The 17924-nt window shown below is 46.9% G+C and overlaps 1 protein-coding gene across 1 annotated transcript in view; it reads left to right on the top strand.

The window, feature by feature from the left end:
• The window catches only part of ABCC6 (ATP binding cassette subfamily C member 6), a 99726-nt gene that overhangs the window by 63794 nt on the left and 18008 nt on the right, over nt 1-17924 (top strand). The window contains exons 16-23 of the mRNA XM_007950587.1: nt 6243-6369; nt 6564-6740; nt 9430-9597; nt 10003-10177; nt 11638-11713; nt 13073-13193; nt 14637-14844; nt 16983-17293. Of these exons, the coding sequence (XP_007948778.1) occupies nt 6243-6369; nt 6564-6740; nt 9430-9597; nt 10003-10177; nt 11638-11713; nt 13073-13193; nt 14637-14844; nt 16983-17293 (1363 nt within the window). The remainder of the gene's footprint in view (nt 1-6242; nt 6370-6563; nt 6741-9429; nt 9598-10002; nt 10178-11637; nt 11714-13072; nt 13194-14636; nt 14845-16982; nt 17294-17924) is intronic.

The following is a 17924-nucleotide window of genomic DNA, read 5'->3' as shown; positions in this document are numbered from 1 at the left end:
GCTCCCCAGGCTCTAAAGGCCCTTAGATACCCTTCAAGCCTGGAACTGAACCTACCCCCAGGGTCAATCTTCAGCCAAATGATAGACAAGCATATAAAGTGAATAATAATACCAGGGAGTAACATATTCCTCAGTACAATAACCATACGAGGCCAAAAGGGCACCATTTACCACAAAACAAAATTCAGAAGGTAGGAAGGGGCAGGAAAGAAGGACAAATGGAAACAGGGAACCCAGGGAGGAGGTGGGAAGAGTGCTGTTACATTGAGGGGATTGCAACCAATTCCACAAAACAAAATGTGTATAATTGTTGAGTGGAAAACTAATTTGTTCTATAACTCATCTAAACCACAATGAAAAATTAAAAAGGAGAAAAGAGGAGGCCCCAACCCTGGCATCATCTGTCCCTCTTGTCTTAGTCCCTAGGTCATTGTCACTTCCAGCCCCAACTCTTTGGCTGAGTCTTTATGGCAGAAAACACCACCAGACTCCAAAACTCACTAAGAAAGGAAAGAAAGTACCATGGGTAATAAACAGACACACACACACACACACACACACACAGTAGTAGTCATTGAGTCAATTCCTAATTAAACCAAAACCAAACCCATTGCCATCGAGTCAATCCTGATTCATAGTGACCCTACAGGACAGAATAAAATTGACCCATAGGGTTTCCAAGACTGTAATCTTTGTTGTTGTTGTTATGTGCCGTCAAATCGGACCCGACTCATAGCGACCCCTCCTTGGGTTTCCAAGGCAGTATCACTATGGAAGTAGATTGCCCAATCTTCCTTCCAAGGAGTGGCTGATGATCAATTGCTCATATGCAAGTTTAAGTTGAAGGTAAAGAAAATTAAAACAGGTCCACAAAAGCCAAACTATGATCTTGAGTAAAGCTCACCTGAATTTAGAGACCATCTGGAGAGCAGATTCAATGCACTGAACACAAACCACCATTTGTCTGTCAGTTTGTTGTACTGTGGTGCCTTGTGTATTGCTGTGAGGCTAGAAGCTATGACACCAGCATTTCAAATACCAGCAGGGTCACCAATGGTGGGCAGGTCTCAGCAGACCTTCCAGAATAAGACAGACTAGAAGAAGAATAGGGCCATCCACTTCTAAAAAAGGTTAGCCACTGAAAACCTTACAAATAGTCCTGAAACTTTGTCTGGCGTAATGGTGAATGATGAGCCCCTCAAGTTGGAAACCAAAAAAAACCCAAACACTTTTGTCAAGTTGATTCGACTTAGTGACCCCTCCTTGGGTTTCCAAGGTGGTATCTCTACGGAAGTAGATTGCTCAATCTTACTTCCAAGGAGTGGCTGGTGGGTTTGAACTGCCAGCCTTCTGGTTAGCAGTCAAATGCCTTAGGCACGGCACTACAAGTTGGAAAACACTCAAAATACAATTGGGAAAGGTCTCACTCCTCAAAATAGAGTCCATCTTAATGACATGGATGGAGTAAAGCTTTTGGGGCCTTTATTTGCTGATGTGGCACGACTCAAAATGGAAAGAAACAGCTGCAAACATCCATTAATACTCAGAACATGGAATGTATGAAGTATGAATCTAGGAAAATTGGAAGATGTCAAAAATGAAATGAAACACATACAGATCAATATCTTGGGCATTGGTAAGCTAAAGTGGACTGCTATTGGCTATTCTGAATCAGAAAATCACATGGTCTACTATGCTGGGAATGACAAAAAGGAATGGCAGTGCATTCATCATCAAAAAGAATGTTCTAGGATCGATCCTGAAGAACAGTACTATCAGTAGTAGGATAATATCCATATACCTACAAAGAAGACCAGTTAATAGTAGTTATTTTTCAAATTTATGCAAAAACCACTAAAGCCAAAGATGAAGAAATTGAAGGTTTTTACCAGCTTCTGCAGTCTGAAATTGACCAAACATGCAATCAAGATGTATTGATTATTATTGGTGAATAGAATGCACAAGTTGCAAGCAGAGAAGAATCATCGGTAGCCGCAAATATGACCTTCATGAAATAAATGATGCCAGAGATAGCATGATAGGATGTTGCAAGACCAATGACTTATTCATTTCAAATACCTTTTTTTTTGCAACATGAACAGTGGCTATACACGTGGACCTTGCCAGATGGAATACACAGAAACCAGATTGACTACATGTGTGGAAAGAGGTGATAGAGAAGCTCAATATTATCAGTCAAAACAAGGCCAGGAGCTGAGTGTGGAACAGACTATCAATTGCTCATATGCAAGTTCAAGCTGAAGTTGAAGAAAATTAAAACAAGTCTATGAGAGCCAAAATATGACCTTGATTATATCCTACCTGAATTTAGAGACTATCTGAACACTAGATCTGATGTGTTGAACACCCGTAACCCAAAACCAGATGAATTGTGGGATGACATCAAGAACATCATATATGAAGAGAACAAAAGGTCATTAAAAAGACAGGAAAAGAGGAAAAGACCAAAATAGATGTCAGAAGAGACTGAAATATGCTCTTGAACAGAGAGTAGCTAAAGTGAATGGAAGAAATAACGATAAAAGAGCTGATCAGAAGATTTTAAAGAGCATCTTGAGAAGACAAAGTAAATTATTACAATGAAATGTCCAAATGCCTGAAGTTAAAAATCTAAAGGGAAGAACATATTCAGCATTTCTTAAGTGGAAAGAAGTGAACAAAAAAATTCAAGCCTCAAGTTGCAATATTGAAGGATTCTATGGACAAAATATTGAATGAGGCAGGAAGCATCAAAGAGAGATGGAAGGAATACACAGAGTCACTGTACCAATAAGAACTGGCCGATGTTCAATCATTTGAGGAGGTAGCATATGATCAAGAACCGATGGTATTGAGGAAGAAGTCCAAGCCGCACTGAAGGAATTGGTGAAAAGCAAGGCTCCAAGAATTGACGAATACCCACTGAGATGTTTCAACAAAGTACTGGAGGTGGTCATGCATTTATGCCAAGAAATTTGGAAGACATCTACCTGGTCAACCAACTGGAAGAGATCATATTTGTCCCCATCCCAAAGAAAAGTGATGCAATAGGATGTGGAAATTATTAAATAATATCATAAATATCATAAGCAAGTAAAACTTTGCTGAACTTAATAAAAATAGTTGCAGCAGTACATCAACAAGGAACTGACCGAAATTCAAGCCAGACTCAGAAAAGGATGTGGAATGAGGGCTATCACTGCTGATGTCAGATGGATCTTGGCTGAAAATACAGAACACCAGAAAGATATTTACCTGTGTTTCATTGATTATGCAAAGGCATTCGACTGTGTGGATCATAACAAATTATGGATAACATTGCAAAGAATAAGGATTCTATAACAATTGTGATTACACATAGTAGTACAATTACATAAACCAAGAGGTAGCAGTTCAAACAGAACAAGATGATATTGTGTGGTTTAAAATCACGAAGGGTTTCTATCAAGGTTGTATCCTTTCACCATACTTATTCAATCTGTGTGCTGAGCAAATAATCTGAGAAGCTGGACTACGTGAAGAAGAACATGGTATCAGGAATGAAGGAAATCATTAATAACCTGAAATATGCAGATGACACAGCCTTGCTTGCTGAAAGTGAAGAAGACTTGAAGCACTTACTGATGAAGATCAAAGCATTCAGTGTAGAATACACCTCAACAAAAAAAACAAAAATCCTCACAACTGGGCCAATAAAGCAACATCACAATAAATGGAGAAAAGATTGAAATTCTCAAAGATTTCGTTTTACTTGGATCCACAATCAATGCCCATGGAAGCGGCAGTCAAGAAATCAAATAACATATTGATTTGGGCAAATTTGCTGGAGGGCAAAAAAAAAAAAACAAAAAACTCTTTATAGAGTGTTAAAAAGCAAAGATGTCACTTTAAAGAGTAAGGGGCGCCAGCCCCAAGCCACGGTAATTTCAATAGCCTCCTATGCATATGAAAGCTAGACAATGAATAAGAAAGACTGAAGAAAAATTGATACATTTGAATTGTGGTGTTGGTGAAGAATATTGAATATACAATGGACTGTCAAAAGAATGAAAAAATCTATTTTGGGAGAAGTACAGCCAGAATACTCCTTAGAAGTGTGGATGGCAAGACTTCATCTCTTGTTCTTCCATTATGTTATCAGGAGGGACCATTCCCTGGAGGGTATCATTCTTGGTAAAGCAGAGGAACAGTGGGAAAGAGGAACACCTTCAGTGAGGTGGGTCGACACAGTGGCTGCAACAAGGGGCTCAAGTATAGCAACCATTGTGAGGATGGTGCAGAACTGGGCATTGTTTCATTCTGTCGTACATAGGATCACTATGAGTCAGAACCAACTGAATGGCACCTAGAAGAAACAACAATCTTTGCAGAAGCTTACTGCCACATCCTTCTCCCGGAGAGCAGCTGGTGAGCTCAAACCACTTACCTTTTGGTTAGCAGCTGAGTCTTAACCACTGCACCATCAAGGCTCCTTCAATTCCTTATCTATGCCTGATTTTTAGGAAATAGATCAAACCTTTCTTCCAATGCACCTCTGGGTGGACTTGAACTGCCAGCCTTTTGGTTACTAGCCAAGTGCTTAACCATTTACATTACCCAGGGACTCCACTGTAGGCTGTTACCATTCATTGTGTCTGTTACCATTAATTCATTCCACGGTATTTATTGAATATTTACTATATGCAAGGCCCTATTCTGGGCACTGGGATATAGTTGTACACAAGAAAGATGAGCTCCCTGCCTTCTCAGGGCTGACATTCTTATGGGGGGATACAAACAGGAAATCAGGGTAAGAGGACAAAGTGAAATGCTGAGGGACAGGTGTATGGAGGGTTATTTTAAAGCAGAAAGTGAGGGAAGGCCGGGCATTTGAGCTGAAATTGTAATGAAGGGAAGCAGCGATCTTGTCAGGTGTCTGGGGGAAGAGCTTTCTGGTCAGTGAGAACAGCAAGTGCAAATGTCCTGTGGCTGGAGTGTGCCTGGACCAGGGTTTCTCGGCCTTGGCACTGCTGACTTTTGGACTGATGATTCTGTGTTGTGGTGGCTGCCTTTGCGTAGTAGGATGTTTAGCAGGATGTTGGTTTCTTAACTACTAGATGCAGGAGCCAACAGTCTGCCCCCTCCCTCAATTAAAACAACCAAAAACATCTCCAAACATTGCCGAAAGCCCTCTGGGGCCCAAGTGGTTGAGAATCACGGGCCCATTGTGTTCTAGAAACAGGTACGTGGTGAGTTGGCCAAGGCAGAGTGGCTGGAGATGGGGTAAAGAGGTGATGGGGGCACATGTGCAGGACATGGTCAGGACTTGGCTTTTAACCACAGTGAGAAAGGAACCACTGAAGGGTTCTTTACAGGGAGGTGTCATGATCTCCACTCTGGTCACTGGGTGGTTAACGGATTGCAGGAAGTGACAGGGCAAGGGCAGAGCAGCGAGAGCAGCCAAGAGCCTACTGCAATAACCTAGGCAAGAGATGGTGCTAGAAAGACCTTCCTGTGTGTGCACACACTTTATGGTATGTATGTGTGTACTGAATGAATACATGTGTGCATGCACAGGTATATGACTGCATGTGTGTGTGTGTGTGTGGTCACACACAAGTGTGTGTACTCTGTGTATTGCATAAGCATATATGCACAAGTGTGTGAGTGCATGTGCATGCATGAGTGTGTGCAAGTATGAATGTATGTGTGTACATGTGTGCACACTGTTAGAAAGCATGCACTTTGCGTGTATGAGCATGCATGTACTTGAATATATGCATTCTGTGCATGTGTGCACACATGAGTATATGTGTATGCACTATATGTACATATATGAGTGTATGTGCATCCATGAGTGTATGTGCAGGTAAGTGCATGTATGCGCACATGTGCACTGTGTGCTTGTGAGTATGGATGTGCATGTGTATGGGCATATGTGTACATGAATATATGTATGTGTGCATACATCTGTGTATGCATATGTGTGTTTAGGTGCATGCATGTGTGTGCTTGTGTGTGTGCTTGTATTGAGTATGCACATGTGCATGTGTATGTGCACACATGTGCATGTGGAAATGTAGGGAAATGGCTGCTTGGCTGGCCAGAGAAGGACTGGGTGAGGAAGAACTCCCTCATGCATGTCCTTTTGGTGATTTTCTGGATGACTTTAGCAGGAAAAGCCAGCTCTGTTTGAGGTTCACCAGTTGACAGATTTGGCTTGAGCCCTAACCTGGGCCACAGCTCCCCTCCTGTGTTGCCAGGATAAACCTCACAGTGCCCCAGGGCTGTTTGATGGCTGTCATCGGTCCAGTGGGGGCAGGGAAGTCTTCCCTGCTCTCTGCCCTCCTCGGGGAGCTGTCAAAGTTGGAGGGGTCCGTGCGCATCAAGGTGAGGCCACACATTCCCTGTCTAGAACCATCCCCATTCTACAAACCCTTCTGCTTCCTCCCTGGTCCTCCATAGTCACACAGACCCCACCTCCTACCACCCCTCTGCCACCACCTCTCTCCCACCACCCCTCCAAAAGTGCTCCTGTCTCTGTCCCATCTACCTCTCAATGGCCAAGGTAAGCTGTGTTTTAGGGTTCCGTGGCCTATGTGCCCCAGGAGGCCTGGGTCCAGAACACCTCCGTGGTGGAGAACGTGTGCTTCCAGCTGGACTTGGATTCGCCATGGCTGAAGAGAGTCCTGAAGGCCTGTGCCCTGTGGCCAGACATGGACCGCTTCCCCACAGGAGTCCACACCCAAGTTGGGGAGCAGGTGGGGTCTTGGGCCTTCCTGGGAGACATCGCAGTGGGGCTATTAGCTTCATTGGTCCCTGACGATGTGGAAAGAGGGACAGAGGGGAAGACAGAGGAGAGCAGGGACATGGGAGAGATGATGGACCCAGCTTTGGGCTAAGCACATAGTAAGTGCTCAGTAAACAGTAATGAGTGAGTGGATGATTGAAAACAGAGACACAGCAAGAGGCAGAGAAACAGGGTAGTAATGTGACAGGCTCTCTAACCTTTGAGTAAGTAGTCCTGGACTACTGCCCTGCCCTTACTTGCCTTGTTGGATGACACGGGCAAATTGCTACCACCTCTGAGCCTCAGCAAAAGATCTAGGAGGTGATGTCCAATAAGCAGGATTGTGGATGGGTAGGGTTCAGCAAACTATAAGCCATGGGTCAAATCTGGCCATAAGCCTGTGTTTGTAAATAAAGTTTTATTGGAAGTCATTCACTCACTACTCTCTGTAACAGGTTTTGAGCTACAATAAAAGAGATGAGCAGTTGCAACTGGTCTGCAAAACCTAAATAGTTACTTCTTGGCCCTTTATAGAAGTTATATAACAGCCCCTTGTTAGGGAATTGTCAGTGGGAAAATGGGAGTTAATGTTAAGGGAGTGGGTGAGGTTTCCTGGAGAGGAGAGGAAAGGGCCCAGGAAGAGTCTCTAGGAGTTCTGTGTGGGCTGGGGGCAGAGGTGAGCCTGAAGGAGCTTGAGAAGGTGTGTGCAGGGAGGTAGGAGGCAAACCAGGAGGACAGGGGCAGGTGGTTGTGTGTGATGTCACAGAGGCCAAGGGAAGAGTGTTTAAGAAGGAAGGAGGGCACCTGGTGCCATCTAAAGTTCATCCGGCTGTGACACGTACTAAACCAAACATCTGATCTCCAGAATCTCCTCCTTCTGACACCAACCCACCTCCAGTGATGACAGCTTCATCCTCCCACAGACTCAGGTCCCAAATTTTGGTGTTATCCTTGAATCTTCCTCTTCTCCTACACCCACCTCTGATCTGTCTACCTTTGAAGCAGACCTGGAAAGTTCTGGCCCATCCACCATCAACGGCCTCACGTTGCTTCAGTGGCCACCTGCTGGCCTCCATTTCCTCCTTCACTTCCTGTCAAATCTGGTCCAGCAGCCATGGGGTTCTGTTACAACATAGCTGAGTTATGCCCTTCTGTTCTGAACTCTCAGGTGTCTCCCCATTTTCCAAAATTCTGACAATTGCCAAATGTTGTTTGTTGTTGTTTTGTGCCATTGAGTCGGACCCAACTCATAGTGACCCCTCCTTGGGTTTCCGAGGTAGTATCACTATGGAAGTAGATTGCCCCATCTTCCTTCTGAGGAGTGGCTGGTAGATTTGAACTGCCAGCCTTCTGGTTAGCAGTCAAGTGCCTTAGGGACTATGCCACTAGAGCTCCTAATAAGCCCCCCATAATCTGACCCATTATCTTTGACCCCACTTCCTGCTAAGCTTCCCTTCCCACTTCACTCCAGGCACTTGGGTCTCCATAATCATCCTTAATACCAAAGCACCTCCCACCTCAGGGTTTTTGCACCTGCTGTGCCCTCTACTTGGAAAGCTATCCCTAGATGCCCCTGGCTCATCCCTCACTCCTGTCAAGTCTCCACTGAAATGTCACCTCGATGGAGAGGCCTTCCCTGACCATCCTCCCCAACACAGCAACCCTGCCCATGCCAGTACACCCACATCCCACTCTGCTTCATTATTCCTCATAGCACTCAACACCAGCTGATATGCTATTGATTTTACTTGTTTGCTTATTTATTGTCTGTCTTCTACTCTACCTCCATCATTAGAATGAAAGATCAATGAGAGCAAGGACTTTGTCTTGTTCATTGCTGTGTCCTCAGAGCCTAGAACAGATTTGATATTTGGTAGAGCAGTTGCTGTCAAGTTGACTCTGACTTATGGTGACCTTTGGTATGTTAGAATAGAACTGTGTTCTATAGGGATTTCAATGGCTAATTTTTTGGAAATAGACCCTCAGGCCTTTCTTCCAAGCACCTCTAGGTGGAATCAAACACCCAACCTTTCAATTAGCAGTGAAGCACATTGTTGTTGTTGTTGTTGTTATGTGCCATCGAGTTGGACCCAACTCATAGCGACCCCTCCTTGGGTTTCCGAGGCAGTATGACTATGGAAGTAGCTTGCCCCATCTTCTTTCTGAGGAGTGGCTGGGGGGTTTGAACCACCAGCCTTCTGGTTAGCAGTCAAGTGCCTTAGGCACTACGCTACCAGAGCTTCCATTAGCTGTTTACAATACCCAGGGATCACCCAGGGACTCCAAGTGTATAATAGATATACAATAAATTTTAGATGAATGAATGAAAATAAGGATTGGAAAGCTACCCCTGGATTAGGCAACTAGGGATTATTGGTGTCATTGAAGATAGTGGTTATCAGTGTAGAGATGGGAACAGAAGCCAGAGTGAAGAAGTGAGTGGAAGGAAAGAAAACAGATGGAGAATGCAGACAACTCCTCCAGGAAGCTTGACTGACAAGGGGAGAAGAGAAGTGGGGAAGAGACTGGGGGGGATGTCAATATGCAAGCAAGTGGAGATGGCCCTGGAGATGGGCACAGTGAGCGGCACCCTGCCCTGAGACAACTGCTCCACTCTGCAAATGGAGACCCAGGCCCCTGTCTATCTCTTGTGGCCATAGGGTATGAATCTCTCAGGGGGCCAGAAGCAGCGGCTGAGCCTGGCCCGGGCTGTGTACAGAAAGGCTGCAGTGTACCTGCTGGATGACCCTCTGGCGGCCCTAGATGCCCATGTCGGCCGGCATGTCTTCCACCAGGTCATCGGGCCCAATGGGCTGCTCCAGGGAACGGTAACACTGGGGGAGGTTGGGTCAGAAGTCTATTTCACCATCCCCTCCTTCAGTCCAGCTCTCCTCTTTGTATCAGTCAGCTGTTGATGTGACAATGCTACATAACAAACAGCCCCAAAACTTAGTGGCTGACACCAGCAAAAAGTTATTTCTTGCTTACAGGCCCAGCCACTATAGCTATGCCACAGGGTATGGGCCAGGTGCAGGTGGGCTCCATGTGTCTTCTTGTTTTGAGACACAGGTTGAAGGAGCCCCCTCTATTGGAGCATGCAGACAAGAGTACAACAGGGGGAGCCTGCCAGTCACTGGCTTTCCCCACTCTCAGCCCAAGGACAGGCCCCTTCCAGTTCTGGAAGGCTGGTCATGAGTTATGAGGAGCATAACTTCCACCCCTTCCCTCCTCAGACACGGATCCTTGTGACTAATGCGCTCCACATCCTGCCTCAGGCTGATCAGATCGTGGTGCTGGTGGATGGGGCCATCGCAGAGATGGGCTCCTACCAGGAGCTTCTGCACAGAAAGGGGGCCCTGGTGGACCTTCTAGGTCGGGCCAGGCAGCCAGGAGATGGAGGAGAAGGAGGTACAGGCTGCACTTTGCTGATTCTCCTTGCCTGGTTTCCGCCACCTATGGGGAGAAGGCACTAAGGGTCCCACTGCCATGAGAGTGGGGCGTTTTGGCCACACCCTCCCTGGGGGCTAGACCTGGAGGCAGATGGCTCTCCCAAGGGGCCACCCCCTCCCTCAGTAAGAGTCCATGACACCTCCTATGAGCCCAGAGCTTGCTAAGTGCTTCTAGAAGTATACATGATTTCTTTTCCTCTGCACAACATCCCTATGAGATGAGCACACTGGAGCAAAAATAGTTAAGTAATCTGCCCAAAGTCACAGTGATGGAGCCAAGATTTAAAGTTGAGTGTGTGCAGCTCTGGAGTCTATGATCTCAACTGCTCCAGAGACTGAGCAAGAAGGCTGTTGGTGCTAGAGACCAAAGTCCCGTGACATGCTAGCGAGGGTCCCTAATATCCAGCGAGCACAGTGACTGCTGGGTAAATGATGATGTTCTAGAAGGAAGGTAACTTATCTAAGCTCACACACCAAACCCAATGACATCAAGTGGACTCTGACTCATAGCAAACAGACTAGAAAAACCCCATAGGACTTCCAAGGCTATAATCTTCACAAAGGCAGGCTGCCACATCTTTCTCCCTCTAAGCAGCTCGTGGGCTTGAACCACTGACCTTGCAGTTAGCAGCTAAGCACTTAACCAGCTCCCACACAGTGAGTGGAGAGTAACAGCTGATAGCACTTCATAGGCATTAGTCATTTAACTGTTATGATGCCTTTGTGAGGGCACTGTAATTATCTCCATTTTACAGATGGCCCAGAAGTTAAGGAACTTGCCCAAAGTCACATGGCTTGTAGGTGGGATCTGAACCCTGGGAAGCTTGACTCCCAAGAATGCTGTACACTGCCTCTGCATGACAAAGGCAGGATTCAATGCTCAGGTCTCCCCCAGTGCCAAGCGCTGCCCTTTCTGAAAGTATCTGCTGAGCGCTGGCCACCTTGGTAAAAATACTGCTGGTGGTTTCACAAAGGCACCATTCTAGAGCCTGAAGATTGAACCCAGTCTGGGAAAGTACAGGGAGGGTTCCTGGGGAAGGCAATGCCTGAGGCTGGGTGGGAGTTCTCCAAGAAAGAACATTCCAGGCACAAGAAACCCCTTGGACAAGAGTGTCAGGGAGCTGGGAGCAGTTTGACTTTGTATAGAATTCACGGATGTTTTTACAACCCCAAGTTCATAGAAGGTACTCAGTTATGTTTGTTGAACGAGTGAGTGAATGAATGAGGTATCTGAAAGAACCTGAGGAGGGCTGAGAAAGGACACTGGGGTGGTAACAGGAGCCAGGTCAGAAGAAACAAATGCTCAGAGATGCTGAGGCCACTTACTCAGTGGGTGTCAAAGCCAGGTCAGAGACCTGCGTCACTGCCCCTGCTCTCCTCACCATTGTGTGACACTTAATCTTTCACTTAACCTTTCAGACACAGACTCTCTGACCAGTGCAGAGGATCCCAGATGCTCCCCTGGAGGCAAGAGGCCCATAGGAAATCCTGAGAGGTGAGTTCAGTGTGGTGTTGAGAGCAGGGAGGGCACCTGTATCTCAGACAGGTGGGAGGCAGCCAAATGATTGTGGATTGAGCACATGCTGAATACCCTCTGTAGTGTGGTGCTCAGCTGAGGGGTAATTCACCAAAAGCTAATTGACAATCAATTTGCCGAAATGATTAAGTCCCAAAATGGCCAGTTCACCAAATGACCATTTGCCTGGGGTGTGGGATGAATACCTAAACATGGACCAAAGATAGTTTGTCAGAATTATCTCATTACCTGGGTGAGAGTAGGGCTGGTTCCAAAGAAAAACCCTCAGCATAGATGTTAATAACTACACTGGCCCTGTTGTATGGGCTTCAGCAGGCGTATTATGCAAAGGTCTGGGGTCTATACCTGTGGCATCTCTTGGTGCTGGCCAGACACATGGGCACAGGAGTCACAAGGAGGAGGTATGCTATCCACTTTGCTCCCAGCGCCCTCCAGAGAAGGGTGTGTGGGCCAGGCACAGAAGGACTCACTGTGGAGCCATCTGCCACAAAGGGAGCTGCCACCAAAGTAGCCTTAAAAAACAGAACAATAGACCACTGGGGTCAGATGGCTTGAGCTCAAGTGCCAGCCATTAAGGGGAGTGCAAGGAGACCTTGAGGAAGCTGGATCCCTATGGAAAGTTGAATCTGGGCACAGCCCCTCTCCTCTTCCTGGCTAGTCACCCTAGGAGCATTCCTGGGTCATAAACTGGGCAATCTTCCTTGTCTTCACAGTGTACAGTAATCCAAAGAAAGATGGAATCAATGGATGAATGGAGAGATAGAGACATATAGATGATCGAGATGATGAGTGGATAGATAGGCAGGCAGAAAGAGAGATAGATGATAGAGATGACAGTTGGCTGGGGGATGGATGGATGGATAGATGGATAGATAGATAGATGGGATGCATAGATGGATAGCACTCATCCAGAGATGAACATTAAGAAACATTTTCAGCATCTAAGTTATGCAAAATTGACATTGTGCCAAGTTGGACTGACTGGTCTGAGGGCAATAGCAGGGAAACCAATTGCAGCAATGCTTAGGCCAAAATGAAAATGCTGAAAACCAAGTTCCTAACTTGAGCAAATAGGTACATGCAGTGAACTGGGACTGGGAGAACAGGGCCCTGGAATCATAGGTGGTGTTTCGTGGGTACCACAGAGGCAGGAAGGGAGCATGGCAGAGTTAGCTCAACATGTTAGTTGAATAAATGAATGAATGGATGAGCGAGCATACCCTGAAGCTCAGTGGTCAGCACTGGGCATGAAGGTGGGGCATATCTACCCACTATGGGGAGAAATACTGAATGGACCTCATTTCCTCTAAATGTCAGGTCCATCAAGTTAGTCCCTGAGAAGGACAGTGCCACTTCAGAGGCCCAGACAGGGGTCACTCTAGATGACCGTGAAGGGGCAAGATGGCCAACCGAAGAAGACCACATGCCATATGGCAGGGTAACTACCAGCTGCTCCCTCCCCTCCCCACCTGCAGCTGCTGCTGCCCCCAGGGATCCCAGACCGCCACCAGACACAGCACAGGGGGCAGCTCACCTTTATTAAGCACTACCATGTGCCAGATTAGATTCCAGGCACTTCATATTCCTTAATACTGAAAAGCACCTAAAAAGGTAGGTGATAGTTCCATTTTAGAGGTCTTTAACAGTTTCAAGACTTGTCTATATTCTCATAGCCAGTGGCCAAGCTGAGACTCAGATCTAGATCAGTCTGAATTTGAAACTTGTATATTTCTCCTTTTCAGTGGTGTTTTATCAATCCACTCATCCACCAATTCCCATTCATTTATCCATCCAGCCACCCATTCACCTATCCACTCTCCACCCACCTCTCCATGCATCCCAACCATCCATGTATTTATCCATCCATCCACCCATCCATCCATTCATCCCAACCTTCTATCTACATACTCATTCATTTACCCATTTACCCAGCCTCCCAGTCCACCATCCACACATTTATCCACTCATTCACCCACCCAACCCCACCATCCATCCACTTACTCATTCACCTGCCTATCCATCCAGCCATTTACTCATCCACTCATCCACCCACCAGACATTTACAGAGCATCCACGAGGTGCCAGGCCAAGACTCTGCCCTGGTGGAGATTGCATTCTAGGTAGGAGAAGACAGATTGCAAATTATTAGGCTAATAAGCAAAGTAGTATCTGATGATGGTAAGTACTAAAAAAAAAAAAAATAGAACAGGGTGTGGAATTGGAGAGCAACTGGGGTTGGGGCCCACTTTGAATCAGATGCTCTGAGAAGTGACATTTGAGCTGAGCCCAGAAGGATGCTGAGGAAGGTGCTGTGGAAAGAAGGGGGACTGTGGACAGAGGAAACAGCAAGTGCAAAGCCTCTGAAGTAGGAAATAGCTTGGGATGCCAGAGAAGAGAGAGGGGCCCCATGAGGCTGGCAAACAGTGAGTAGGGGTAAGGTCAGAGAGGTGTTCGAGTGTGGATTTTCTTCTAAGAGCAAGGAAAAGCTGTGGGCAGGTCAGAAACAGCAAAACAGAATCAGATGGAGCTGTTTCAGAGGTTTGGCTGCAGTAGGATCTCATGCTTCCTTAACCTCGCTGTGCCTCCGTTTCCTTATCTGTAAAATAGGGGCGGTCGTGAGGTTAGAGAACATGCCTGTGCCATAGTAGGTGTCCAACAAATCCCTCCAAAACAGAAAGTGCCCAGCTTGTCACCTTTGCATGTCTCCCTGGCCCATTAGGGGGGCTTCACAGAGGAAGGGGGTCCTGAGGCTAGATGGGGCCTGTGGGAGGTTCCGGAGGCCCTGGGAGTTCTGCATGGGAGCTCCATGTGTCCCATTGGCATGTGTTCACCTCCCCGCAGGGCCCTCTCACTGCCACTACCTCCCCTGTGTGTGCTGCAGGTGAAGCCCGCCATGTACCTGACTTACCTGCGGGCTGTGGGTGCCCCTTTCTGCCTCTACGTGATCTTCCTCTTCCTCTGCCAGCAAGTGGCCTCCTTCTGCCGCAGCTACTGGCTGAGCCTGTGGGCGGATGACCCTGCTGTGGACGGGCAGCAGGCACACACGGCCCTCCGTGGCTTGGTCTTCGGGCTCCTTGGCTGTCTCCAAGGTGCTCCTCTCCCACCCTCCTCATCCCCCATTCTCCCAGCTCTACCTGCGGGTGCTCAGGGTTCCCTTGCTCACCCATCCCTGGCTCACTTCATCCTCCCTACACACGTGTGCAAAATGGCCTGGGCCCAAGCACAGACCTGCGTCCTTGAGATGGGGCTCAGGGATGTGGGGGGCAGAGCCTATCCCTCCTTTTCTGGGACCCTCAGCCTCTCCCAGCTCACCTGCAAGTGCAGAGGCTGAGGGGTCTCAAATGCAGGTTTATGGTCCCAGATGTTGGGCAGCTGAGCACTTAAGTGGGGTCAGCAGGACTCTGTCCCTCTGCCCAGAGGGCAGCTCCAAGGCCTGGCTTCTGTCTTTCAGCATCCTCACCCCAGTCACATGCTTCTACCACTCCCATCCCCAAATCTCCAGACACCTTGTCACCCTCACCTCCCATCTTCCTTTTTGTTTTTTCAGTTTAAATTGTTATTGGGATCATTGTACATTCATTCCCATGCAGTCATAAGAAACACTGCAGAGATTCAATGTACACTTTGCCCAGTTCCCCCTAGTCAGGTAACATTTTGTACAATGACAGTACAGTATCACTACAGGATAATCAGGATATGGACACTGATACAATCCACCAATCTTATTCAGGTTTCCACACTTTTACTTGTGCACATGTGTTGTGTGCATATAGTATTAAATTCTATACACTTCTATCACCTGGGTAGGTCTGTGTGTCCACCACTACAGTCAAGATACTGAACAGTCCCAACATTGTAGCGCCTAAGGCATTTGACTGCTAACCAAAAGGTTGGCAGTTCAAACCCATCAGCCACCTTCCTGAAACCACCTTGGAAAACCAAGGAGAGGTTGCTATGACTTGAATCAATTTGACGGCAGTGAGTTTTTTTTTTTTTTTTAATTGCCCTTTTATAACCACATCCACCTCCTCCAGCCTCTCCCCTATCCCTACCAAAAAACAAACCAAACCCACTGTCTTAAGTGATTAACTCACAGTGACCCCTATTGGGTTTCTAAGGCTATAAATCTTCATGGAAGCAGATTGCCTCATCTTCCTCCCACAGAACAGCTAGTGGGTTTGAACCAGTGACGTTCTGGTTAGCAGCCAAATGCCTTACCCACTATACCACCAGAGCTCCTTTCCCCTATCCCTAACCTCTGCTTCATCTTCTTCTTTGAAGAAGGAGAATGGCTGGGGGGAATGGTGGGGACGAACCTGTGAACTTAGCCTCATCTTTAAAGGGTGGCTGCACTATTTTCAAGTTGCCTGCAGTCTGCCTGATTCACTGGGTGACCTTGGCCATGTTACCAGAAGGCTGTGGGCATGTGTGTTCTTCTGTAAAATGGGGCATTGGTCCTAAACTCTGAGGCTCCTTTTAGTCTTTGGCGTCCACAGACCTGTTTGCCAGAACAGGGTAGATAGTGGGACACTCAAGGGACGGTGATAGTTAAACAAAAAGAACTGAAAAGTGAAATGAGAGTCAGCTGAGCCCTTGTTGCATGACTTCAGATGCTCGTTAGGAGGCACATTACCTTCTAAAATCCTTCCATATCCTTCATTTGAATAAGCTAGGGGTCTTAGACCCTTGTTCTAAAGATGGGGAAACTAGAGCCCAGAGATGGTGATTAGTTATGACTTTTGATTATAAGGAACAGAAAATTCAACCTCAAACTTGTTTGAGGAACAAGAGAATTTGTTGGTTTATATGACTGGAATCCATAAGTAATAGTTTCAAGTATGGCTGGATGCAGGGGTTATAACAAAGCTGTGAGAAAGTGTTTCATTTCCTTCCTCTGTTATGGTTTCTCATCCAGGCAGGCTCTGTAGCTGGCAAGATGGTATTCCACAGTCCCAGCTTGGCCACCCCGAAAAGAGAGCACTTCTTTCCTAAAAGTTCTTACAGAGTCCCACCTCTCACTTTCATTGACTCAGGGATGGAATTTGTCCCGCCCAAGAACCAAGGGGTGGAGTTAGCCCCTTGTCACTGGAGGTTAGGGTGGTTCCACTGAGGGACAATCAAAGTGGCCATATCATAAATGGCTGCCATGGGGTGTGTGTATGTGTGTGGGGCGGAGGTTCTTGCTCAGGGGACACCACCCTCATGCTCTGATGTCCTCTCCTCCCAGCCGTTGGGCTCTTTGCCTCAATGGCCATGGTGCTCCTACGTGGGGTCCAGGCATCCAGACTGCTCTTCCAGAGGCTCCTGTGGGATGTGGTGCGGTTGCCCGTCGGCTTCTTTGAGCAGACACCTGTTGGGAACCTGCTGAACCACTTCTCCAGGGAGACAGACACAGTCGATGTGGACATCCCAGACAAACTCCGGTCCTTGCTCACCTACGCATTTGGACTCCTGGAGGTCAGCGTGGTGGTGGTGCTGGCCACTCCTCTGGCCATCGTGGCCATCCTACCACTGTTGCTCCTGTATGCTGGGTTTCAGGTAAGGAGAAGTCAGGGGGCCTCCTGGGGCCAGGTGAGGTGACCTCAGCCAGTCGCAGGCTTGGGCAGGACTATGTGTGAGAGGTTCTGCCCAGCTGGACATCTGCTTCTAATACCTACTGCATTCTCTGTCTCCCACATGTTCTCATCAAAGTTCTTACTATCTAACCTGTTACCCTGCTACCGCTGACATCGGCTTTCTTCTCACCAGTTATCTGGAAACCAGACAGGCCTTCAAGAAAGACCTCAAAGACTGTTGTATTGGGCAAGAATTTCTCAGTTGCCAGGGTCAAAGACTAACTCATTTAGCCTAAACAAAAGGACAAAATTTAACAGCTTACATTAAATTTGGGCCCACACTAATGGGGTGCAGTGGGCCTGTCACTAGGACATGTGTCTTCCTCTCTATATTTCAGTTCAGTGGTTGTCAAATCATGATCCCAAGACCAGCAGCAGCATCACCTGAAAGCTTGTTAGAAATGTACATTCTTAGGCCCCACCCCATACCTACTCAATCAAACACATGGGAGTGGGGGCCAGCAACCTGTGTTTTAAAAGATTAAAACAAATATCCACCATTCTGATGCATTTAACAACTACTGGCTCTGCTTGGCCAATTTTTTTTTTTTTTT

The sequence above is a fragment of the Orycteropus afer genome, unplaced genomic scaffold (assembly GCF_000298275.1).
Source record: "Orycteropus afer afer isolate SDZICR_OR568_19922 unplaced genomic scaffold, OryAfe1.0 scaffold00281, whole genome shotgun sequence".
Lineage (NCBI taxonomy): Eukaryota > Metazoa > Chordata > Mammalia > Tubulidentata > Orycteropodidae > Orycteropus > Orycteropus afer.
This window is presented reverse-complemented; position numbering and strand designations above follow the sequence as displayed.